The sequence below is a fragment of the Caretta caretta genome, chromosome 6 (genome assembly GCF_965140235.1).
Source record: "Caretta caretta isolate rCarCar2 chromosome 6, rCarCar1.hap1, whole genome shotgun sequence".
Classification (NCBI taxonomy): Eukaryota; Metazoa; Chordata; order Testudines; family Cheloniidae; genus Caretta; species Caretta caretta.
In genome coordinates, this window is record NC_134211.1 from 118,879,805 (window position 1) to 118,906,453 (window position 26,649).

General features: G+C 42.4%; 1 protein-coding gene across 3 annotated transcripts in view; it reads right to left on the reverse strand.

Moving 5' to 3' along the window:
* Positions 1-26,649, reverse strand: part of MNAT1 (MNAT1 component of CDK activating kinase) — a 186,378-nt gene that overhangs the window by 38,733 nt on the left and 120,996 nt on the right. Inside the window, exons 7-9 of one of the 3 annotated variants that reach the window (XM_048854543.2) lie at positions 19,116-19,237; positions 11,099-11,145; positions 8,868-10,077 (exon numbers count right to left, since the gene is read on the reverse strand). In XM_048854543.2, the coding sequence (XP_048710500.1) occupies positions 9,941-10,077; positions 11,099-11,145; positions 19,116-19,237 (306 nt within the window). In that variant the 3' untranslated portion in view covers positions 8,868-9,940. Of the gene's footprint in view, positions 1-8,867; positions 10,078-11,098; positions 11,146-17,686; positions 17,727-19,115; positions 19,238-26,649 lie in introns of those variants that run through there. The other 2 variants (XM_048854547.2, XM_048854544.2) reach the window with 2 other exon arrangements.

The window sequence follows — 26,649 nt, forward strand, 5'->3', positions numbered from 1 at the left end:
GTGACAAATTAAAACACATTTCATAGTCTCATCCTAGTCCTTGTCTTTAAACATAAGGTAGCCATTATAACATTTGGTATAAGTGCCATTGCTCCACTGTCACTTATACATTTAACGAACACTAAGTGGTGAGTGAGCAGCCACTGTATATATAGAACAAAATTACCCAACATGGTAGGTCCCTGACCCCATAGGGGCCTTTCTGAAATTCCACAACTGTGTGTCATGGCAGACACTCTGCTCTACCCGAGCTAGTCTGGTCTTTACCAATAATTCTAACCTTTGCTGCAAGGATGAGCCCCCCACAGATGCCCCTAGAACTTAGCTGGTATTCCCCCACCAATAAATCAGAGCTCAATCCAACATAGTACATTCAGGTCCAAATGTCAGCTTCTACACCTGAGAGGTGTATGCCACATGGATACATGAGTTCAGGCCAGACATAGGCAATGTCCTCATGCTTCAGTGTCTGGAGCCCAGCAGATCTTCTTTCATGCTGTCCCCCATGCCTTAGGCAATCGTCTTAAACTAAGTGCGGTCTCTCTCCCTCTGCAAACTCACTTCTTCCACAGATCCTTTTGGCAGAGTAAAACTTTCAAAAGCACTTACATGATTTAGCAGCCTAAGTCCTATTTTCAAAAGTGACAGACACTTAGTTTCCAATGAGACTTAGGCCACTAATAGGATTTAAATTAATAAGTCACTTTAGAAACGTTCTTTGGAAACATTTATGCTTTGGCTACTCACTCACCTGATCTGTTTTTCTGGGTCAAGACGTGTCGGGGTTAGATTGTAACACCTCCAGGGCAGGAGCCATGCCTTATTCCATAGTTTGAACAGCACTTGGTGCATCCATATTGAATTATAGATCAGCAGCGGTGGCAATGACTTATTACCCTACACAGTGATGTTCATCGATAAAACAATCCTAGTGGTAATAATATTTGTTCTATTTTTCAAATTCAGGAGGGCTGGGCTGCTTTCAACAAGTCCATGAGAAGCCAAATCCCCCCTCTATTGCCCAGCCCAAGCATCTGGGCTTGGCATGGGGGAGGCGGGGGGAAGGAGCAGCAAGGGACAGATAGGAATATGACTGCCTTATGATTCTCCCCATACCTCACTGTGATTGGCTATTCATGCCGAAGCATACTACTTGCCACAGAGGGTGTGTCTGCTAAACAGGGCTCTGTGCAACGCATGGGATGCATACCTGTTAAACCCCCTCGCCCCTTCCCCAAGTCCTAAAGCAACATAGCAGTACCTGCAGCTGCCACACAACCTGCCACGATGGTGAAGAAGGATTTGCCTTTGGGAGTCTTCCCACATGTCATTACTACTTTTCTGGGAATATCTGGCCTATTTAGCAGAGTAAAAATAAAATCCATGGAAGCGCCTCACTAACAAAAGGTGCAATTAATGTATGTGGGTGAGGGGGGCAAGTGTGTTTATTTAGACGTCCTTTTTTGTTTCTATTTTTTTTTTTAAAGTTACTAAATTTAAACAGATTTCTTGCCCAGTAGGTTGTGGGGTATCCAGGCTATTTGATGTGTTTTACAGCCTCTCCTTTATTTGTATTTCTTGCTTTACCTATTGTTTTTGCTTTCCTAAGGCAGCTGGCTGCTGAAACACTGTTATAAAACCAGGTTGCAAACATTTAGTGGTGTTGCCATTTTAAACACGAGGCTCAGCTGTAACAGCTGTGGGGCAAGGTTTTGCTGTTTCAGCTGCTGGATCCCAGAGAAAGGGCAAAAAATGCTGAATAAAAACAAAATATAAAAACACGAATCAACAAGATTGTGGGCTTTGCACTTGATCACCATCCGTCAGTGAGGCCCCAAATTCAGTAAGCACTTCCTTCCATCCATCCATCTTAGGCACTTACACAATCCCATTACCATAGTATCTGAACGCCTCACCTCCTTTTCGGTGCATTTACCCTCACAACAGGGCTGAAAGTCCTATAAGCCCCATTTAACAGACAGGGAACTGAAGCAAAATGAGGCTAGGGCCATGTCTAACACTAGGAGTGCTTTCCCAGTATACTATACCAGCAAAGGACGTCTCCTGCGGACACAGCTTGTAACACAAAAGCTGCACGTCTACCAGCATAGCTTATTCCATATACTCCTGAGTGAAACAAGCTATATCGGTAAAAGTGCAGTTTTGCCATCTACATCTACACTGGAGGCTTTTTGCCAGCACAGCTCTGTTGGTCAGGGATTCATACCTCTTCAGGCCCGCAACCAACATAACTATGCCAACAGAGGTCTGTAATATAGATATGGCCTAAGTGACTTACCCCAGGTCACCTAGGAAGTCTTATGGAGCAGTGAATTGAACCGGGGCCTCCTGAGTCCCAGACTACCACTCTAACCATTGGGCCATCCTTCTTATGTGGGCTGTTGGACTCCTTGAGAAAGGAGTAAAATGCAGCGGTGAGTTCCTTTAGTGTTTATGGGCCAGACCGTGCCGTCATTACTGACACTGAGTAGTACCGTACTCCATAAACAGTCCCACTGAAATGCATGGACGTACTTAAGGAGTAAGGTCGTACTCCATGAGAGCAAGAGCGGCGCAATCCGACCCATGACAAAGTGACTCACCAGTCTGTTTGCTGCCTTGTGGCTGGATGTGGCGTTATTAGGATTTTCCTCACCCTCGATTTGCTGACCCACTGTTCAGGTCTGCTGTTGGCCCTCTCTCTCTTGTGACTTGGCCCTCACTGTCATGTCTCACCCCTTTCAGCATATGCCAGGGTCCAGTCTGATAACAGTCTGGCAGCCTTGTTTCAAGCTCCAACAACACATCCAGGCCCACTAGGCCTTATGACCCTTGTCTGGAGCCTTCCCCAGGCCTTATAGGAAACCCAATCCCTCCCTCCAGCCAGGGCCCCGTAGCACATGGCTAAAGTCTACATGTTCCAACCTCCTTTTCTGTCCCTGGGCTTCTTCCTATGGCAGCCTGCCTCTACACCTTCTTCCCTAGCTCCCAGAGGAACATTTACAAAAGAAAGACAGAACACAAAAATAGTCCAATGTGCCCTGGCCTCCCTCCTTTCAGGAGATCCCTGGAAAGCAGTACCTGACTCAGCATCCTCAGGACTACAGTGCAGCTTTCACAGGAAGCCTCTGCTAGCTGTGTCCTCTGCAGCGCTCCTTCCTCAGGGCTAGTGGGGAGAGGTCTGTCCATCTCTCAGGGCTGGGCTTCTCCCCCAAGATTGGCATACCTTGCAGGTGCAAAGGTGGAGTGAGGCTGCCTGAGCCCAAAGCTGCTCTTTACCTCTTTTTGCCTGGTGTGGGGTTGGTACATCCTGTGACATGGCCCTATGTATTAGTACTTCTCTCTAAAAGAATTTGCTACCATAGCTCACAAAGTAATTTTCTCAGGAGATAAAGTCTCCTACCATGAATAAAAGCCTATTCTTCTTTTCTTTTCAGGGCCAGGTTCTGATCTTAAGTACACAGCACAGATCCTGTAAAACCAGCTACTGTGTATGTGTACATAAAGGCAGCTGATCTTACCAGATAGCTCAAGATTTTGCAACACTGGTTTGTGTTGTGAAACACAGACAAGTCAACCAGCAGGCAACAGCACCTGAGAAAGCCCTGATCTCTAACAACATGGCTGAAGTACTATTCCAGTAGCCAAACTCAACCAGTCGACACGCTCATTGAGACTCCCGGTGACACAAGGAGCTGCAGCAACCACAGTCCTTTTTTCCCAACCTAGCATGTGAATGGTCTCTATCAAGTGGGGTGCTCCTGATCAATGCCATATTATGAGTGCTATAAGTACATGCAATGCTGTACAATGTGTGAACTGCAACAAACAAAAAACAGTCTCTGACTCACAGAGCTTAATCTGAGGGTGGGATTTTTGAAAGCACTCAGCGCTGGCCTACCTCTGCTCCCATCAAATCTATGTTAAAATTCCCATTGACATCAGTGGGATCAGAGTTAGGCCAATGCTGAGGGTTTGTTTGTTTTTTAAAATCTCATCCTAACAGCCCAAGTGAGTGCAATACCAACAGTTTGGAACGGTGTTTTGTCGCTTTATGGAACAGGTGGGATTCCTAGAGCTGTATGAAGACTGAAAGGAAGGGAACTTGGCATATATTAAACGGGAGGCTGTAAGAGTGGTCTGAAGGAACGTATGAAAGTTGGGGAGGAGTGAAGTAGTTGCATTGCACTAACACAGCTGTTGTCCCCAGGGCCTGCTACTCCTTGCTCAACATTTTATCCAGTTGATGCTTTTTCAAGCTCCCATTTTGGACCAAGAAAAGGAGTACTAGTGGCACCTTAGAGACTAACCAATTTATTTGAGCATAAGCTTTCGTGAGCTACAGCTCACTTCATCGAATGCATCCGATTTCAGGCTTGACAAAGCCCTGGCTGGGATGATTTAATTGGGGATTGGTCCTGCTTTGAGCAGGGGGTTGGACTAGATGACCTCCTGAGGTCTCTTCCAACCCTGATATTCTATGATTCTATGATTCTTTTTGCAAATACATACTAACACAGCTGCTACTCTGAAACCTGCCATTTTGGACCAGCGACTTTGGCAGAACAGGTTCCCTTCATCTGAGTGCTCATCCCTACCAAGTGATAACTGTCATAATGGATTGGAACAGTTACAGGTTTCCCTAACAGCACATCATCTTTCAGGCAGCCTGTTTTAAGAGTGTGATGGAGGCAGGATAGAGGCAAGGTACATAGTTTCCACCCTGATAATCCCAGATAAGGAGTAGGGAGATTTATAAATGTCTCACATAAATGAAGAACCAAGGGATTGTTTTCAACCAAGAAACCAAAAGGCGTAGGAGATGTCCAATGGATTCCTTGGGGTTGGAGAAGGACTGAGCCAACTACTGCAAATCCATGACAGTCTCTTAAATATGTCCTCCAGTATTTTATCCACTGGATCTCAAGATGCCATTATCCTCTGCTGGGACTCTTTCTTTGGTGAGAAAAGAAAAGGAGGCAGCTACACAAGGTCCTAAGAAAAATGTAGAGGGCTTTTTACCATTTATAGTTTAAAGGCAAAGTCTATGAACAAACCCATATTTGTGGGACCTTCCATTCCAATTAACTGTGCACTGAAGTGAAACTGGAATAGGATCCCCCATGTGCTTCCTCATTTTGAGATCACCTCGGAATCCAGATCCTCTCTCACACACACACACACACACACAATAGGGAGATTTAAAGTGAAGTGAAGTGAATCAAGGTAATCAGAGTTGAATAGTTTGCCCATTCCATTAGTGCCTGACTGTGTATTCTCAGCTTAAGGAAAAGGAGGTTCCCCCTTCCTGCTCTTAGAAGAGGGATGAATTTTATCTGGGTTTATTCCTATGCTTTCCTCTGTTTTTGTACCTTCTGGAAGAGAGAGACACAGGAGATAAAGGCAGTGGCCAGGGTCCATGTTCTGAATTCTCCTCTGGAGGTGACATAGATGGAAGAAGTGGTAGGGAGTAGAGGAAATGCATGAACACAGCCTTTTCTGCACAGATCAGGTGACACAGGGGCACAGAACTGCTATAGAACTGGGGTATAGTGGCCTCTTAGGTGAAATTCTCAAGTTACAAAGTATGACTGTGCTGATACAATGCCTGTAAGAAACAGTTCAAGTTTCTTAAGGTCAGGCTGACGTACCTGAGAACGGAGGAGTCACGGAAGTTCCTGAGTGAAGAGAGAAAGGGTCTGGTATGACAAATCTTAAGTCCCCTGGAGAAATCTCCAGACAAAAAGGTGTTCAAGAGACTCTTCAGAGGAGGGGAGATCACCTGCTTTGGAGCAGGGACCGAGCAATCTCTCATCCAGGGCCAGCCATTTCACATGTAGTTTCCTGCACAGCTCTGTTGGTCGTGCATTTCTGCCTTTCCAGATAGGCTTGCCTACCATTTTGGAGTGAGAAAGCTTAACGTGCCATTAGCCAGCCTCAATCGTCTCGCCCGAGCTGCAGTGGTGGCCTTCCAAGGCGTGGGAGCAGGCACAACCGAGCCACATTCACCCTATAAACAACTGAGAGCAGAGAGGGTCATTTTCTAAATGTTTGTACAGTGCCTAGCACAAAGGGGCCCCAACCTGGCTGGCCTCTAGGCATCTCTGTCATACAAATCTTAAGTAATAATCATCCTCAGGTGGATGTGCATTATGTCTGCAGCCACCTATGAGGACGGGGGAGGGGGGGAGGAAGGAAACAGAGAGAAGGTTAGCTACTAATCCCACCAAGCCCCATTACCCCGATGTTTTCCAGTTACTTAGCGAAAGGGCAGCTAGCGAATAAGCTCACTAAAGCAGCATACTAGAGACATAGACTATGCTCCTGTCTTGGGCAGAGCGAGAACTTTGCTGCTTAGGGAAAATATCATCATTGGGACTACAGCTGACTGGTCCTCTAGAAAATGCTTTCCGTGTGGCAACTCCAGATCGACTGGTAAGGAAATAAATGTTACTGAAAAATAAATTATTTGGATTTTTTGTGGAAACATTTTAAATGTAGAAAAATAACACTACTTTCATACTGAAAGTAACTCAAGCATGTAGAAAATATATTACATCAACTCTAATAAGAAATCTAATCCTGTAATGTTTTCAGGATCACACTTCGTTCAGACACTCATTTGAATTACTATCAAGCTATTTTTAAATAAATCTCTTCTACTGAAGAAAATATCAATAAATCAAAATTATTTTTTAAACTAACGAATTTCCTCTTTTGCAAAGCAATTTGTTAGGTAATGGAAAGGTTTCCAAGGTAGCTTACATTTTCAAATTACAGACATCAATAATTGCTAAGACTGAAAGAGGACAAACAAACCTAACAACGTTTGAATTAAAAAAAAAATCTGCTTAAAAGATAAACAACTTATTTTTCTTAAAGAAAAAATATGTATGCACACCTGCTGTTCTCCTATCAATTTGAGCAGGAAACCATTTCACCACTGCATCATAAGTAGAAGAAAAGTACTTATTAAAACATTAATCACAGTCCATTATATTCTGACTCACTGCCAAAAGTTCCCATTACATCACTGAAAATATCTATTAACCAAAACCTGATTCTGACAAGTTACAGAAGCGTAGTGTTTAGCCTTTAGTAATGTAAAAGTCTGTTTTAAAAGAACAGTTACACAATTGATTTTGCAGTTGCAAGCAAGTATAATTAATTGTTTTTCTGACATTTATTACTGCAAGGGGGTTGATTTAACTGGTGTTTCTACTGTAAAATTATTCAAAAATTATTTCAAACTTCACTCACCTTTATTAAACACATTTATTGTGACGGTATTAAATACCCAGGGATGGCTAAACAATTTTAAAATGTGCTGGATATACTACTACTATGTAAAAAACTGTATTGTCTTATGTAAATATGGGCCTTATTTAGAACTATGTCTCACAGGAAATTATGCCAAATGAAAACCATCCCCCCTTTTCCACTCCCACTGCATAGGATTTATGATTTTACATTTAAAACCATTTAGGTAAAGAAACAAAAACATGGTAGCATTACCTTCAAGCCTGAGCAATAGCTAATCCGTGAAGTCGGAGTATGTTTAAGTCATTATTTCATTATTAGAAACACAGCCTGACTGGAGTATTTTGATTCTGAAGCCAGGAAAACCAACATCTCAATATTTTTTGCAAGCCCAAATCTTCACTATGGGTTTATGTAAAGTATCTTAAAAATATTATTGCCTTAGTTTTAAAAATAGAAGCCTAAAATGACTTTCCATGACCTCCATGACTTCTGCAGTGGCCAGTGTGGCTGATCCCAGGGCCGCCCAAACAGCTGGCCCTTGCCCTGGGGACCAGCTGCTGCTTGGGGGCCCCGGGGGCCCAGCTGTGCCAGCCGCTGCTTAGCAGTTGGCATGGCTGGCTCCAGGGACCGTCCGGAGCAGCAGCCCCAGGGACGGCTGGAGTAGCCCCTACTCGGCAGCCTCAAGCTGCTGGCGCTGGGGACCGCCCAACCAGGTGCTGGTGGTCCCCGCAGACAGCCCAGGCAGCAGCCAGTGGGGCTGGCCCCAGGGGACTCCCCCTCCCCCAGAATATCAGCACCCCGGGACCCCCACCTAAGATTTAGTCAGAGGTATCTACAGTAAAGGTCCTGGACAGGCCGTGCGCCGTGATTTTTTGTCTATTGCCCATGACCCATAGTCTTATTTATATATAGGTAGCTAAGCACCCAGCCCTGCAAAGACTTCCGAGTCTGCTTCACTTTACATGAGTACTTTCACTTGAAGTCAAGGTCACTGTGCATAAAGTGAAACACACACAAGTCCCTGCAGGATCAGGGCCTAAATAAGCTACCTGTTTTTCCAAAGTTATGAGCCCCTAACAGCTCCCGTAGTGGCCTATATGTTTAGGATGACAAGCCCTAGAGACCAATCCTTATGAGATACCATTAATTTACACAAATATTTACTCTGATTCTGCAAATACTGATGCAGGAGATTCATAAATTAAACATGTGGACTTCCATGTCTCAGGATCAGTTTTTTTAATTAAATTTTTATGATTAATAAAAGGTATCTAGAATACATAATGCCAACAAAACAACTCATTCCTTTATGTCTGTTTTCCTTCCATTTAGACATATCTGGAAATCCAAAACTTAAAGCAAGTGTGTTCACGCTAATAATCACGTTGCCATTCCTTGGACAAATTAAAGTTTCTAAAAGGTCTTCAATTTTTTCTCCTTTTTAAAAAACAAACACAAATTCATGCTCAGTCACCAAAACAGTCAACACATTCACCTGGCCACTTCCAGACCCTCCCTTTCCAAAGTCCCTCCCCCACAGTCCAATTTTAGTTTTTAAAGAAGAATGTACTATAAGCCTGATCCTCAAAAATCACTCCATTGACTTCAAAAAAAGAGGATCATATTTATTATTTATACAGCACCATACATGAGCTTTACTGACATATGAACAACATAGTCCATGACCTGCTTAGCTTGCAATCTAGGGCCTCGACCTGCAAACTTGCATCAACAAGAGTACTTTTACACAACCTGAGGCCAAGGGACTTCTTACACTCGGGTGACCAGATGTCCCGATTTTATAGCGACAGTCCCAATTTTTGGGTCTTTTTCTTATATAGGCTCCTAGTACATCCCGCACCCCTCCCCCCCCCATCCCTGTCCTGATTTTTCACACTTGCTGTCTGGTCACCCTATCTTACACTTATATGTATTTGCAGGGTAGGAGACTATATTTCTACAATATTTTTCTCTTTTCATCCTTTGGGTGAGGGCAGAATGATGAGACTACAGTTGTTCTGGGATTGAAGGTAAATGGCATTCTTCTTTGATATGAATTACTCACTACTTCTTAGCACCATACCTTCTTGGCTTGGAAGACGCAGCGTTTGGATTCTGCAGACAATGCTCCCAGCTTTGAAACATTCCTGACTGAGATGATCGCCGCAAAGAATATTATCTACCAACAATAAAGGTGTTAGGAAAAATGACTGACTGCGATCAAAGCAATTATAAGTAGCCTGTAAAGCTCAATTAAGGCTCCAAGTGACATTCTTTCTAGGAAGAGACTATTTCAAGAAGCATGCTGCCCGAGAGTGGGCCAGCAAAGCCACTGCAATCTCTTGGTCCATTTCATACTTTGGGAACAAATCCCATTTGGAAGGCTGTGGTCTCTGCCACTATTGCGTCTATTTCTGGAACCCAGGCCAAGGAGTTGCACTGCTTCTGCGATTTTGAAGAACTCACTACTTCTCTGTTAAGGTACCTTCATTTCGCTGGCTGCTCCGATTCTGACTTGATCACTTTCTCTACAGTTACATTAATAAAAGCCAAGATTAGGTTTCTGCTCCAAAGATAATAAATATACTGTTGTTGGGGCTACTGGAGTCTCGTTTAGAAGCGTCACCAGATCTCTGTTTCATAGTGAAAAGGATGTGGGGAAGTCTTTCCTATCCGTTCACCTCCAGTGTTTCTGAATCTGGATCCAATACTTCCCCTTCTTCCAGGAGTGAAGTCTCAGAGTCTGAGAATACCTCATCTGTTTCTTGGACCTCTTCACTGTATTTTTGCAACTTCCTAGATTTCTTGCATGACCTGGAGATAGAGGAACTGGGTCATTCAGAACAGGATGCTCTTTCCCTTCAGCTTTTTAGTTAATTCTTTAGCACTGGATTTGGCTGAAATTGCCAAGCAAACCCCTATGGAAATGCTGGTAGTGTCTAGGCTGGATGAGAGGGCAGACTGCCTGGACAGGCCGGGTGGGGAGGGCCACACACTTCTGTGATCATCCATCTAAGTACCTCTTGTGGTCTGTTGGGGAGGCTGGGGAGCTCCAAAGTTCTGAGCAGGAGCAAGAGGAGGTAGTTCTCCTGTGATACCTGGTATGGTGTTGGCCTGTGCCTACTCATGCTCTGAAGGACCGTTATCAGACTGACTCCGTTCCTTACTCTCCTTATGGCCTGATGCCACTGTAATGCTGATACTACTGGGCTTGAATAGCATTATTTGTGGCTGTGTGCCAGAAACAACAACGGAAGCTGGAGAAGGAGCTTCTGAAGACATTTGGACTCTCCAGTTCCTGGGGGAAGGGGGGGAAAGTGGGCAGGGGCGGCTGTCGTTCCATATGGAACACAATCAGGAATTTGCCCTAGCCACCATCTTGATACCAGCTGTACAATTCCCAATGCAGAGGCATGCTGCATTGTGGGGAGACAGGAGAGAGACAGAATTAAGAAGGGCAAGGCAAGGGGGAAAGAAAGGGAGATTGAAAAGGTGCTAGGCAGCCTCCAAAATTCCATGAAAAGGCAGAAAGTTATGGAAGCTTTAAAACTTGCATGCACAGGTCCCACAAAAGCAAGATCTTCTGACCAGGAAATCAAGGAGCGGGCTCCCCACCCAGTCCTGATACTGAGCAGGAACTACCCCAGGTAATGATCCCTCTGGTATTTCAAAATGGAGGGTGGAGGGAGAACTTTGGTTTTGGAGGGAGACAGAGAGATCTGGGAGAACTCACTACATAGGACCCTAAACCATCTTAATGCCAATATGAGTGAGCCCCTTAGAGCCAGGTTCTCTATCACACGGTGGCACACAACCCCTGAAGAGACATCCCCACCTGCTCCACACAGCACAACTGCACTGCTGAAGGGGAAGCACTGACACCTGTGAAGACAAGAGAAGGATTTGCCCCTTAGTGATTACAGTAATAAAGCCAAAATATGAATCATGGCTTTTTGAAGCCAGCTTAATATTTATCGCTATTTACCATTTTCATTCTTTAGTGCAGTTTACTCAACACTCCTCTGCTCTCAAAGGTAGGTGCTGAATTTTTATTTATATATAAATATACACACGCATTTAATAAACATCATGATTTAGTATTCTGCAAGCTCACACTACAAAAGACTGTTCTGGAATAAATGGTATAATTACATTTCCTACAGTGACCTTGTAATCTCTTGAGTATTTACTCTAGACTAAACAGCCCTATTCAGCTGCCCTGTGTCTGATTGTCGATGAAAGAAGCTTGTTTGACAACTGCTTCAAGCAGAAACATATTTTTTCCATGATTGCATGAAAAAGGTAAAAAAATAACATCACCAGACTAGTATTCCAAGCACAGAGGTTCATGTTAGATCGATGAGTTAATTCTGAAGCCAAACGCCAACAAAAACAATTACTATGGACATTCTGCTGTCATGACCAGCTTTTGAGGTTAATTTAGTGGTACATATACAACTGCAGCCAACTTATACTTAAAGTAACTACATGGTGTATGCAGGCTTCCCTTCTTGTTTCTTCATACATTTTCCATTTTCTTTGCTTTTATAACTCTCCCGAGACCCTTTACAGTTACAGAACCCACACTATACCCACAGGTGGGCAGGCAGGAAGTAAAACTCTGTTTCAAAAGCAGTCCACTATTAATATATTCAATTTCTAATGATCTTGACAGAAGAGCACCATGCAAAACACCATGTACTACAGGGTGTCATTTGAAATGTTCATATGATATTTTTGCCAAAAAGTCGATTTCTTAAACAGTAAGACTTCAGACACACTACAGGCTGATTTCCATTCAGTTGAAAAAAGACAGTGCTTATCTGCCTCTCCTGTATAAACCCTCAGCATTCCAAACCCTTATAACAAAACCTGCAGGATTTCAAATAGTATGTTAAAGCAATATAAACCAGCTCCTAAATCAGCTCAAAATTAACATTGTTTATGAATTGTTATACCTTCCCTTTCCATTTGATTCTGAAGAAGGAAATGCACTAGTTATTCTATTGCATATCCAATATATAAAATATAGTGTGTTTTCTTCACAAGTCTTTATTCAAAGCTGCTCACTGCAAAGTGCATACAAGTACTTTTTTTTTTTTTTTTTTTAAAGTGTGGATACACTGCACAGAAAGGTGTCCAGATACTGTTATGTCCCTCAAAGCATAAATACTCCACCTCCTACCTGCCAATTCTCATTTATCAGCAGCCAGATTCAAAGCTTAATGAAGTCAATCAGAATCTTTCCAATTACTTCAAAGGAATTTTGATAAGGCCCTAGGACAGGAAACTTGTTGCAAATCAGAATGTGTGCCCTGCTAGCCAACAGAATTCCTATAAGAATAAAGGGACAGCAACTGCGAAGTATACGTTTCAAATCAGACCTTCCTTACCATTACTCAATCTTTCGGCTCTCTGATGACTGAGCTGGCTAAGAAACTATATTCTATTCAGAGGAAGCAGAATGAACTTAGTGTTCAGAATCAATGGGCCAAAACAGATCAACTTGAAAAGAGCTGCACATTAGAGTTTTTCTCCCTTTGTAAGGCTCAAAAAATATCTGTATCCCCCTGTCAGAAGACAGCTGACATGAAAAATCACCTGTTACAATTTTTGGAATTCAGAGGCCCTGGTACTCCTTCCAATCAATTCTCAGTTATTTTATTGGAAATTAATGCAGAGACTCAGTTTAAGCAGTTATCAGCAACTGACCTGACTGAGAAGCAGACTAACAAGGATTTAAAAACAGCTCAAAGACTAAGACATTACTAATGCTTCTTTAAAAATCACTCTGATTGACAGCTAAGAAATTATACTAGTCATTTCAAAACAAAAGTTCCAGAACACTACATATGTTTCAAATTATGCTACAACATTGCACAACAAAGAAACATGCCCATGTTTTCTACATGAAATAAAGGTTAAAAATGAAAAGCTACCAAAGTTGTAACAGAGCTGAAATCTAGCCTTGTCGTCATTGGACATTTGAAATAACTGAACTGTTCTGAACTAGGGGGGAAAAAAAAATGGACTCAACCCCATTGTTACACTTACAAAAAAGGTCCAAATCTACTTGCTTTACTATTGTGAGAAATCCCACAGAAGCCCAATCCTGTTTCAATACTTATTGTTTGCTCTTGAAACATCATTTTATGTTTACCTTTTAAAAGTCCTAACGAGGTAATATCAGCCACAATGGCAGTTCACCTACAAAAAAAAGGGAAAGGCCTGACTTGACCACTGCTCTGAATAATGTGGTTATATTTGAAAACAAATGGCTAGATAAAGGGAAATCATATTTTTCTCAAAACAGATTAAAATCCTTGAATCTACTGTCAGCTTAATTTTCCATGATTCACATATATTTACCCACGACGCTGCTCGAGACACTTTTAGGGGGGGAAAAATGATAATTTCCATTGCACAGACAATGTTACGTGGGAAAATATAGACATTACGATATTTTTAAACTCACAAGGCCTGAATCTCATTTACACAACAGTTCCAGTACAGCACTCGGGCAATGTAACGAGGCCTTAAAGTAGGTGCAAATGGAATAAAACAAAACATCGTTGTAATTTCAGGCCTCTTCACTCTGTCAGAGGTGGCGTAAAGTGTAAATGAGAATGAGGCACACCAGGGATGATGTTTTTAAATTACAAGGCATGAAGTTCCAATTTGTCTCAAGATTTCGAATAATAAGAGCAGATTTTCAAGTTACAGAAATGGACAGCAGTCAGTAGCATGCAGCTCTTCCACTGCTGTATTTAGTGAGAGAACATAATGCAGCAAATCCTGCCAGCCTTAGGTGCACCAAACTGTCCTGATGTCCTTAAAGGACATCAGAGGGACCAAAAAAGGACATAGTTTTGATCCTTAGGGTTTTTTTGACTCAAGTTTACATAATAGCAAAGCTATTAGTACTCTCAGTCAGTGGTATTACTGACATGAGTAAGGGAAGATGATTAAGTCAGTTCCCAGTTTTCGTTTTACTCTTTGAATCTTGACATATTTGCAAGTTATTTTGTAAAATTTCTCTTGATTTATAAGTATGAAAAATCCTGCATATTCCAGGTACCAGGACCCTCAGGCACAAATTCAAAGTACAATCACAAAAACACCCAGTGTCTTCCCCCCACTTCAAAACCAAAAAACAACCAACCAGAAAGAAAATTGTATTTTAACATCTCCACCTTGAAAGCCTATGTAAATCAATGGGCCCTGCATTATTATACAAATGTCAGCGCATCTGGACTATTTTGGACCAAAGAGCGAAAGTTCCCAAGTCCCAAAGATGTCTCACACAGAACACCATGCTAGTAGTTCTCTCTCCTTTAAATCAAGTGATGCCAGCTTGAGTTTCTCTGTTGACCACAGCCATGCCAGTACTGCATAGGTCTCAAGCAGGGAGGTCTCAAGCTATTTAAGGCTCTACAGGTCAAAACCAACACTTTAAACTCCACCCAGAAACCAACAGGCCACCTATGCATATTGCTGAGCACTGGGGTAGATTTCAGGTGTAAGTGCATTGCAGTCTTCACGGCAGAGGTGAGAAAGCACAGATCACAGTAGTAAGGTCTGCATCCAAAAGCAGTGATTTCAATCCCCTGGTCAAATGGAGATGAAAGAGACTTTTTGAATACTGCTGCTACATGGCCATCTAACAGAAAATGAAGCTCCAACAATACCTTCAGGTTGCGAACTTGAGTAACAAATGGTGTGCACAAGAACTTATTTCTCGGTTGCTTTTCATAACCCATCAGCTTCACCTCATTATTCCTAATTGAGCTTTAGCAAGCTAGCATTCCTTCACATCTCAATCCCAAACAGACAATGGGTAAGGCACTTGGCAACATGATATGGGGTTAGATAAGTCAGAAATATAGAGTTGGGCTCCATCAATATAATGAAGACATGCAGCCCAAGACTCTGCACTAACTCTGCCAATGGTCACCTATAAATATTGAATAGACGAGACCACCAGACAGAACTCAGTGAACTCATGAATGGACACTTCGGAAAGATGAGCTGGTGTTGGCCATTCCCCTCTAGGAATGCTCAAAAGGAAGACATTGAGTCACTCAAGAGCCGTACCACCACCACCACCACATGAAGCTGATACATCTAGGAATATCAGCATGGACATTTGATCGTTATCCACTCTATGGACGAGCTCATCTGTGAATGACATCAAAGCATGGCCCAGGGACTGCTCTGATCTATCCATTTAAGGTGCTTATTTGGGTCCCACCACCATAGTATCTGATTGCCTCACAATCTTTAATGTATTATCTATACCCAGAACAACAAGGTTCAAGGTGTTCAGAGGTATTCAGATTTGGCTCACCACAAATGTCTGTTTAAATTTTAACCAAATGGAAGATTAAGGATCCAGACTATCGATATCCTGATTACCAGCATCAAGGGATATTTTTTGAGAAAAAGTCCATCGTTACTCTATATGTGAAAGGGTTAAATTTCAGAACCACCAATAGGATTTATGTTCAGTTTTGTTGCTAATCATTTTTACCTGTTTCCCATCTCAATTACAGACCAGCACCAAACACTCATATTTTTATTTTAAGAACACTAAAAACCGGGATTATGAGAAAGGTAGCCTTGCATTGCCAGCAACTGAGATTTCCCAATACTAACCCAACAGAAGAGTAGTCAGGGGACTATCAATTAGCCGTTAGCAATGAGAAACTTTAACTCTCATTGACAAAGTTCAATCCTTGTCTGCATTTTGGCTGGAGCAAATTAGAATAGTAATTGCCACAGAAACACACGTAATTTGGGAATATCATCTATAGTCCAGTGATTCAGGAAGCTATTCTTGAGTTGCACCAGAGGGAAAATTATATATATATACACACATAACATACATACATACACACACACACACACACACAGCCATTCATTTGTGTTGAAAATCTATTTCTTAATTATTTTCAGGCTTTTAAAGGAGTTGATAGCAAAAAAACACTTAAGAAGGGGACAAAACAGAAGGAAAAAAAAAGTTGTAGCACTTAGTTACCCTTTTCCTTTGAGGGCCTGAAAACAAAATTTTCAAAAACTATTTGAACACTGATTTCTCCATGTGGCTTGCCCATGTTTGAGAAATGGCATGCTCTGCAGAGCTCATCAGTCCCCACACAATTTAATTATCTGAAGCCTAGTGAGTAATTGGTATAGGACCATTAAAATGTGAACCACCATTTTTTAGAAAAAAGTAACAAGAGTCCTAAAATAAGCTCTGGGAGAATTTATCCTCTTTCTTACTCTTCGTGCTAATCACCCATTTGTTCTCAGCAGACTCCAGCGAACTGCAAAAAGAGCAGCCTTCCTTGCTCTGAAGATTGATGCGAGTGTTGTAGAAAAATATGAGGTTAAGACCAGAATATTTGAAGGATCCAGCCTGTTGAGTGCTTTGAAGGTAATAAACAATATCTTAAAATCAATAAAAGATGCTACCAGAATAAAATGTAAAGGCTCCACACTAGTTTGACAGAGTATTTGCAAAAATCTTGGTTCCTGAGGTTTGGATAAACTGAATTCTGCACGTTTTGGGGAACTGTCCAGCAAGCAATAAATTGCCGTTTTCAAGCTGCAATATTATTATAGGGACAAGAAATTTTGCTGTAGTCTATGACTAACTACAGTGTTACAAAACTGAGAAATTTGAACGGTCAAGTGAAACCTCACTAATTTGCATAGACCAATGAAAATATTCACTTCAGAGGGGGACAAGGAGAGAGAGAGACAGATGGAGAAACTGAGAATCTGTGTCCTTCTTTTAAATTTAACCTTTGTAATATGGTTCAAGTTAAAAGGGAGCTAAAAGTCTTCAATAGGAGCATGTAATACCATTATGCTCAACTCATCTGCCTCATTCAGCCAGCTGTTTGCAGCTGCTTCTAAGGCCAGCCACGGGACCACAACATATTTGTTAAGCATTTATCATCAACAGATGAGCATGAGTTCATGCAAATACAGAAACAAATATATAAAGGAGTAGGGTACTGCATGGTCTAAGGTGTTAAAAATACCCAGTGGAATGGGATTTGAGGAGTAACAGCAGGGCACATGCAGGATGGGTATATTTGTTTTTAAGTTACAAAAGACCTCTAGATTCAATTGGAGAAACTCACAGTTCCCCCACATGTGGCAGATGACATTCGCCAAATCACTCACTCAAACTCTTTCATCACCTGCATTTCGCAGCCAGGTGGGATTGCATTCTTGAGAACCCCGCCCCCCCCGCCCCCCCACACACACTGCCAGAGTACTCCTACCTCTTCCTGAGCATCTCTGCTAAGTGGGTCTTGCTGATGGTGCTTCTCCAGAAATTAAGCATGAGCATAAGTATTTGCAAGGCTGGGGCTATTGTATGTAACATTAGCAGCTAGACTGAAGCCATGCAGTACTTAGAGGGGGTTCACTTTCCAAGAAGCTGAATTCTCCTGGAACAAGCAATCACACACACAGATACTATGGAGATAGCTATTATAGAAAGATTCCAAGATCTCACTGCACACAGGTTACTCAGGATATATGTTATACATGAAATGCAAATGCCTAGGGGGTTCCCCATAGAAAGACTTATTTTTCTCCCCCCCCGAACATTTTCATCTGTAAGAAGGTCCATGGCTGACAGAGCTTCAGAACTCCCCCTGCAGGAGAGGGCCCCACAGCTGTGTTTTGAACAGGTGGTGAATGCTGGCTCCAGCTATGTCTGGGTTGGGATAGCTGACGAATATTTGCTCTGATAAACTTGATATCAGATAATGAAAATGATAGGCATCAGGAATACATGGGAACACAAACAATAAGTGATTCTAGACAAGCTTGAAGGTCTTTCGGCAGCACTGAGTTTTAGATTGCTTATCCATCAGGGCTGACTGTGTTTTAAAACCTTTTTTGAGACCCCTATGCCCTCCCAGGATGAGGAGTGTAATTTCTCATCTGAAAACACAACGGCATGTGTTGGCAGTGCCCATTGAAGTAAACTGGAATCTTTCCTTGGATTTCAGTGAGCTTTGGATCAGGCCCAAGATGCATACCAAAGGGTCCCTCCCAACTATACTCTCTCATTGGTATTTTGTTTCTTCCCCCCTGACATCCTGCATTTTCATTGTTCTGCAATGTGTTTTCTAGAAGTAACAAGGGTGCACGACCTTGAAGTCAGCCAGACCCAGCTCAATGACACTATCCATCTGGCTGGTTGTCTACGTGTTTAGCGGGTGTTCAGCTACTAACCTCTTTAGCGGTGAGCAGGCATGCCTCTATTGTGCTGTTCAGTCTCCATTACCTTGGAACACCAGGCTCCTAAGTTCCCTTCCAAACATGGCCACACACTGCAATGCAGCCAAACTGCTGGGCCAGCCCTGCATTATACTTTGACAAAGTTAAGCTCTATGCTTCATTTCTCACAAACGTTATTTAACTGTAGATGGCAGTCAGTGAATAAATCTACCCTTTTTCATGGCAAAAGGCCCAGCTTTGATATTTTTACTGGCTTACTGCTGGGTAAATTATGCCCCGATTTTTTATTTATTTACTCTTTAATACAGTGCAACTGAAAATGAACAGCTACTTCACTACAGCTGCCAATGACAACCTTAAAAACACTAATGCAATCCAGTTTAGCTCTCCATAGATCTATAAAGGCTAGAGGACCAAAAAATTTTAGCTTATCCACCCAAACAAAACGATGGTTGGGCAGGAAGTCTAATATTTCATTAAAGATACTTTTAAAAAAAAAATCTATATGCTGCTGGCAAAGTGAAGATGGTAACATTCCCAGATACAATGCCATGAAATGAAGATTAAAGTTCTAATGTGGTACTTACCCTAGCCTTCCTAGAAGTTCAGTCTCTGGAACTTGTGGTCCATAGGTCTCGACTTGCAGTGGCTGATACTCATACAGTGCTTCCTCCAGTTTTTGGATGGGCGCTAATGAAATATGCTGAGTCTGTTGAAAAGGAACAACGAATCTTTAAAATGTGCCATAATTTTTTTGCTGGTTCCTTCATGGAGGTTGGGAGGGGTAAGTTTGCACTTAATGTGATGTTCAGTCCATCTTTAAACAACATATTGTCCATTATATTAGCCATTTCCTGATGGTTATTTTAATTCTTTACTGGACCTACAGTATGGAACTAATGTTTTGTTAGCTATAATTCTTTAGAGGGACAAGAGGAAGAGCTTTAGTGAAATCAGTCTTACCATCAAAGATAGTGTAGCTGCTTCCAGACTCTGGTGAAATTACGTAAAAATTTCACTTATCAGAAATAATATCAAACAAATGTCTCTGAGCAATTGCATTAGATTTTGTAATCAATGATTTCCTGAAAGCCCTAATTAGAAAGGGAAGTGACTTTAATTTCTCTCTGAAGGGCTTTCTAAGCTACCATATATAATGGCTCTCGTGATAGACTTTTTACAATGGAACACAACTAATTCATTCAGCAAACTCCCATTTGTTCTGTAACTAAAATATAGAAACACGCAAATATAAAATTTTAATTCCAGATGGTACTTTTTCAAGGCCTTCAGACCACAGAGAAACAAACAGCTAGAATTCCTTTTAAAGCTCCTAACACTCCAAACTCTCAAAACAGGAGATTTGGGGTTTGAAAGGAGAGTCAAAGAAAGGAGAGTCAAAGAAAGAGATAGAGCCTAGTTAGCAGATGTTGCTGTGTGACATTCGCCAAGGATTTGTTGATCTTTCACAGAGTTTCAATTTTCTACTTTATTCTATGGTGCTGACAAAATTACCAACAGCAGAACAGAGAACACTACGATAACCCAAGACAATCTGAGTACCCATTAGGAAAACGGTAGCAGCGTATGTGTGCTCACTTTAAGACAAAAGTGTTGAATCTTTACATAGGGTTAGGCTGTGTGACTCCCACTGGCCAACGCTTACTCAAATCAGTGGATTCAAAGGCACTACTCATGTAAGTAGCTACTCATCAATGGGCACAAGGGGCTCACAGCCTGGCCCATCATGTTAAAGTTAACTGAGGAAGGCGTGGAGGATGTCACGCGTGCGTGTAGTCCAGGTACAATGGCCTCCCTGAATTACAAGCTTAGAAGGCTTCGCTCAAACATACAGAAGGCAGATAAGACAACTGAGGACCAGCCGGTCAGGAGAAATACTATCAGTGATACAGAAAACTAGTCAGAGCCAGGGGCCTTCCAGTTTGGTTGAGATCTCAATGGAGGTGAAGTTTTCTACTGAAAATGGATTATGCATGTGATGAGAATGGATCATTTCAATTTCCTTCTCTCTGCACTGCACAGACGCATAGGGGCATTGCTAAGGTGACAGCTTGCATAGTTCAGGCACTTTAAAGGAGAATTTACCATGAGAAATAAAAGTTCTGAAGTTAGACACTATTCAATCTAGCTTTCATACTGTTATTTCTATGCCAAAAACCCCAATGTTAAAATTGAGCAACCAGTCACTCAAAGAAATCAGGAAATGCAAAAGTAAGGTTGAAACTTTAACTGTACCCCACAATATTTTAAGGCATATACAGTGTCTCAATATCATCTGAAGTTGTCAATTAATACAACACATTCAAGTGTTCACTACTTTTATATTTTATAAAAAATTGCTCTCATCGTGTGACACCCATTATGGACTCTGCACTTGGAAACCTTTAGGTTTAAAAATTCAACTCCCCTCCTAGCTGTGCTGTTCAGTCACTAGATATTAGACTACTTCCGCTGCATACACCGCGGGTTTCCCACCAGCAGCTTGGAATAACCTTTCCCTTTGCCAGTCAGGCACCATCAGAACAGTTACAGCCTTCAAAATGTGAAAGGCCTGAAATTATAGAAAAAGCTTTTGTAGCCAGGCTACTGACTGCCCCCAGGTAGTTCTGAAATTTTTAGAAAACAAAAACACTGAATTTTTAAACTTACCATTGTCTCTGCATTTCTTTTGCTGTGATTAACCAGGCTGTGTGCAGGGAGCTTCTGTGGACTGAAACATCTCTGTCACAATATACTCAGAGTAGCAACCGTGTTAGTCTGTATCCGCAAAAAGAACAGGAGTACTTGTGGCACCTTAGAGACTAACAAATTTATTAGAGCACAAGCTTTCGTGAGCTACAGCTCACTTCATCAGACTGCATACATCCGATGAAGTGAGCTGTAGCTCACGAAAGCTTGTGCTCTAATAAATTTGTTAGTCTCTAAGGTGCCACAAGTACTCCTGTTCTTTTAACAATATACTGAATTTCAGAATGGAAAAGTAATATTTTATGCCCTTGAAACTTCCACACAGATTTTTTCTGTGCTCCTTATTTGAGACAATAATCCTGTAACTTGTCCTATTCCAGGCCCCTCAACCGGCTGTACTACTGCCATAGCTCACCCACAGTGCAGCCCAAACCTGAAACATACCTCTGTGGACTATTCCAAGAGGAAGTGTTTTCGTAATCACCTTATGGTTGATGTTTGGAGAGGGCCAACAACCAGGTCTAGTACCAGAAACGGGGGACTTACAGATAAAGAAAAGGCCTGGCAAGAGGCAACAGGAAAGCTGAGGCTGGCCACACAGCTTGAGGACAGGGTTTCAGCACAGGAGCAGACACTTGGCTTTGCAGTTCTGGGAACAGGAACGCTGGCTAAGGATTTCAATCTGCCAAAAGTACATTCAACCACCATTCTACACCTGTTCAGAGTGTAATTAAACCATCTTTTGCCAGGGCCTCTGAAATCAGGGCACAGTTTTGTAAGCCAGGACAAAAGGGGGTATGTGGGCTCCTCCAGAACAACAGTGGGGACAGTAACAACACTTATTACAATATCATTTGGTGGCAACAGTGTCCTAGCCTGTCCATTAGCGTAGACTCCTAAGCAATGAAAAGCCCTGGCATCATTAACTTTCCCAATGCAGCATACATTGGCATTCACAACTTGACCTGTGGTCCCTGTCAAAGGGCAAGCGTAAGCAGATTTCGCGATAGCAGAAGGGAGTGTGGATATGGTTGGTTTGACTCGGGTCTGCATGTTGTAGTGTGGACATCAGAGCCCCAGGTTCAAGCCTGGGTTAGAAAATTCTTAACGTAGAGTTAACAATCAATCAGTGTAGATGCTCAAGCCCCAGGTTCTCTAACCCACGGTCAACTGACTCGAGTCCCACTAACCATGGGCTTACGTTGCCATGTAGACATACCCCAATGACCAGCTCAGATTGCAAGGCAGAGGTTGGGGCCACATCTCTGGAGGGGGTTTTTGCAATCACTGTTTGTTAAGGTTGCCACTGGTGCACTCCCAACACTAGCCTAATGCTAACTGCACTGGGACTGGCTAATGGAGGTGAGGGACCACACAGGAAAGAGCAGTGCTAGGCTGAGTCAGGCTTCCTCCTCCTCCTCCACCCACTGTGCTGCTGCAAAAGCCCATCCTCCATCCTCCTTTTTGTCTTTGCTGTAATTGGTAGCATAGGGTATCTGTGTTTCATCAGGCTTGGTCTATGGAGTTTCACAGGTTTTAGAGGCAAGAAGAAGGAACCATTATGATCATCTGGTGTAACCTCCTGCGTCACACAGGCCACAGAACTTCAACAAGGGATTCTTGGATGAAGCCCTGTAACGTGCAGTTGAGCTAGTGCCTATCTTTCAAAAAAAGATCTGCCCTAGATTCAGAGACTTGGTAAAGTACTTGCTACCTCCCTAGGTCAGTTGTTCCAATGGTTAATTATCCTCACCATTAAAAAACAGTACCTCGTTTCCCATTTGAGCTGTCAGGCTTCAGCTTCCAACCACTGGCTCCTGTTACGTTTCTCTCTGCTATACACTTTGGATTAGGGTGTGGGGTGGTTTGGTCCCAGCCGCTGGGGGCCAGCAGGCACCTCTGCACATGAAGGTAACTGGATGGGTTTGCATTGTGCAAGTACATCTGGACATTGAGGCAGCTGCACAACACAGTTCATTTGCTTTAGCTTCCCAGGATTACAACTTTAGGTGGTGGGTCTTGGCAGCATGGGATAGACTCCCCTCAGTAACAAGAAAAAAAAAACCCAGAAGCTGGGTTGGCTGGCGCTCCTGACACACACATGTTGGGAGTTTGGGTAATGTCCTTTTCCTGCAAAGTGGGTATTAGTCTTCCTTCACTTGGGAACGGGCTAGATTTGCAGGGAGGACCTGGAACACATAGGAGGGCTAGTGGTTGTCTCATGAATTCATCTGCACGGGGCTGTGGCCACATTCAGGCCTTTAGGCAATATAGGCTCCAATACAGGCAATACAGGACCAGGAATATTTGTGCTTTGAGCATCAATAAGATATGCTGGGGGAAGGAGCAAATTAGGAGTTTGGGACAGCTGTGACCTTCTTCCTTTATACTGCTGGTGGGACAAGTTGCATTTAAAACGTATCTTGCCCAATTAAATTAAAAAGTTTAATAAAGCAGCAGAGATTTGGTCAATATCACCTTAATCTGGTCTCCAGCCTGACTGGCCCCTATGCATTCACATTATCGTCATCATGGCAAATCTCAAAGGAACGTGGCCTTCTTGCAAATCAAGCCCCATGTGGTTCAATCACTGGCAAAGTGCTCAAGGCAGTCTGATTGTATATTCAGTTTATGTTCATCGCTGGCATTCTTGTCGCACCTCCAAAGCTTTTGGTGCCCATGTGCTCGCCGGCTGTGTAGCAGCATTCCTTGGTGCACACACTTTGGAATTCACTGGTCTTCCATTCTAATAATAGGTCCATACCCAAGAATACACTCATGACAGTGTCTTGTTGACATTGTTCAGTTTGGTGAACTGCTGTAGCTGACGGCAAAGCTGGTCGGGCAAGAAGGAGCACACACTAGTTGGATTATTAACCCAGATGAAACTAAATCCCTGATCATTACTATCAAACACCCTTCAGACCAGATTACACCCAGCTCAATATTAACCTGTCTGGATGGGACATCAAGTACATGGCAACCGTCAAATATTTGGGCTGGGAGACAGAGCCAGATGATGCTCAAAGGGGGTCGGGGGGAGAAGGAGACACAGCCATTCATGAGAGAGGGTTAAAATGGAAGCCATTATGCAACTTGATAGAGATCACTAGAGGCAAACACTATTACTTAGGGCTTCTACAGTGCATTACAAATGCATAGCACTTTACACTTCTGAGAGGTAGGGATTTTTAAATTTACTATACTCCACTTAGAGGACAGGGCCTGCCTTTTTCAGCATTAGGAGGAGTTTACAACTGAGCTAAAACCAGACTGAAGGTAGTGGGCTCCAAGATTTTCTTTTTGCATTGCTTTATCCTGACAGATCTAGAATTTGATTTTGTGGTCATGGGTAAGTGTTTCTAATTCCCCTTGGATGCTGTAATGTTTGTGTACAAGAAGCAGACAGTATCCGAATGGTGAAAGAAATGGCTTCCAAGAACAAAGACAACAGATATTCCTGTCTCCTCTCCCCACCCCCGATCTTTCTGGCATATTCCTTCCGTTCCGTCCCGTCCCCCCCGCCCCCTCAGTTTAATTTAGGCACTGTGGCTGTCCATTATATTTTGGAGTTTACGGCACCACAAAAACATTGTTAATTAGAATTAAGATGCGTGTTTCATCCTCATAACTTTGTTTATGTAAAAGTTTGCACAGCAAGGGATTTGTGTGCAACTGATTAACCTAAAACATACTGTACATGAATAGACAGAGACACAGGATCAGCTACTTTTAAAATTAATGTCTTTTCTTATGATACTTAATAGCAGATTTAATAATCCAATTTACTTTTTGCTACACTAGATACGCTGTTTACTTAATGCATTTCTCTGTTTAGACAATAAAAAAGACTTGTCAGTTTCTCTCTCAAATACACTAGCACAATGCTGCAACATCTGGGTTATAGACACGGCAAGGGGAATATTTCTGTTTGCAAAATGGTTGTTTTTACAAAGCCTAAACCTTTGATGAATGAGACCTAATAATCTCCCTTTGCTGTCATACAAGCAGGGTGACCAGATCTTGGAAACAGAACACCAGTACACCTTCTGTAATATGGCTGGGGAGTGGGCATTTGACAATTACTGAACAAGTTGGTAGTTGCCTATTAGTGTACCAGTGCTGGGGTAGGAGCACTTTAAGAGGATGTGAGCTCAAGATACCCGCACTTCCTATCCCTTGGTCTCCCAGCTTCCTTGTCCCCAAAACTCCACCACATTCCCTAAGCCCTCAGACCCTGCCTGCCCTTCACCATTTCCATCCCCCTACAGCTTACCAAAAAAAAAAAATCAGAAAAAAGAATCAGAGCTGAGGTTAGCAGAAACAGATTTAAAACATAAGGAATTTCTTCACACAATGCCCAGACAACCTGTGGAACTCCTTACCTAGGGATGCTGTGAAGGCCACAGATATAATTGGATTAAAAAAAGAACTTCATGGAGGATAAATCCACCTACGGCAATTAGCCAATACGGTCCAGGATGCAACCCCGTGCTCTAGTGTCCCTAAACCTCCGATTACCAGAAACTGGGACTGGATGGCAGGGGATGAATCACTTGATTGCCCTGTTCTGTTCATTCCCTCTCAAATATCTGGTACTGGCCACTGTTGAAAGACAGAACACAGGGCTAGATGGACCATTGGTCTGACCCAGTATGGCCATTTTTATGGTTCTTATCTTTCCACTGCCATGAAGAAGAGAATGAAGGAGGAAGACAATACCAGAGACCACACAATGAATGCATCTGTAGTGGAGAGAGCAGAGATCGATTATGTTGCAGATATTTCCAGTAGTAGTAGCAGAAACCAAGGTTGCCGGGGTCATTAAAGCTTGTCTCAACAGTGCACATTTTTGCATTAGCACATGGCTGTACTAGATGATGTAACAGGTCTTTTCACGCTTTAATTTCTATCTGTCCAGGTACGTACTTACTTACGTGGCCCCTCTATTACCATATTATCTGAGTGCCTTCCATGTATTTAATAATGGAAATAGTAATCTACAATTCTATGTGCTAGGTCTTCTTTAGTCAGACTGCAATACTGTTATGCACACTGGTAGCTGAAAGCCCAGGCTGTTGCATGGGTGTAATTTATAAAAATCACATGAATTTAAAAAAAAAAAAAAAAGCCAAAAATGGCTCAGAACTTAAAAACTAGACAGTAACAGACCATGAATCCCAGTGATGATTCAACCAGGTGCTATTCTAAACAAAGAGCTCCCAACCATGCTCCTAGCTGTTTCCATCATATCACACTGCCTCTACAGACATAACAGACTTCAGAGTGACAATCCTGGAATTTTATTATATAGATTCCTTTAGCCACGAGGTCACTCCCCTCCAAAACAATCTATCTGGGGTAAGGAGTATGCTGTGTTTGTTGAAAGGAACTTAAGGAGTCTCTAAGGCT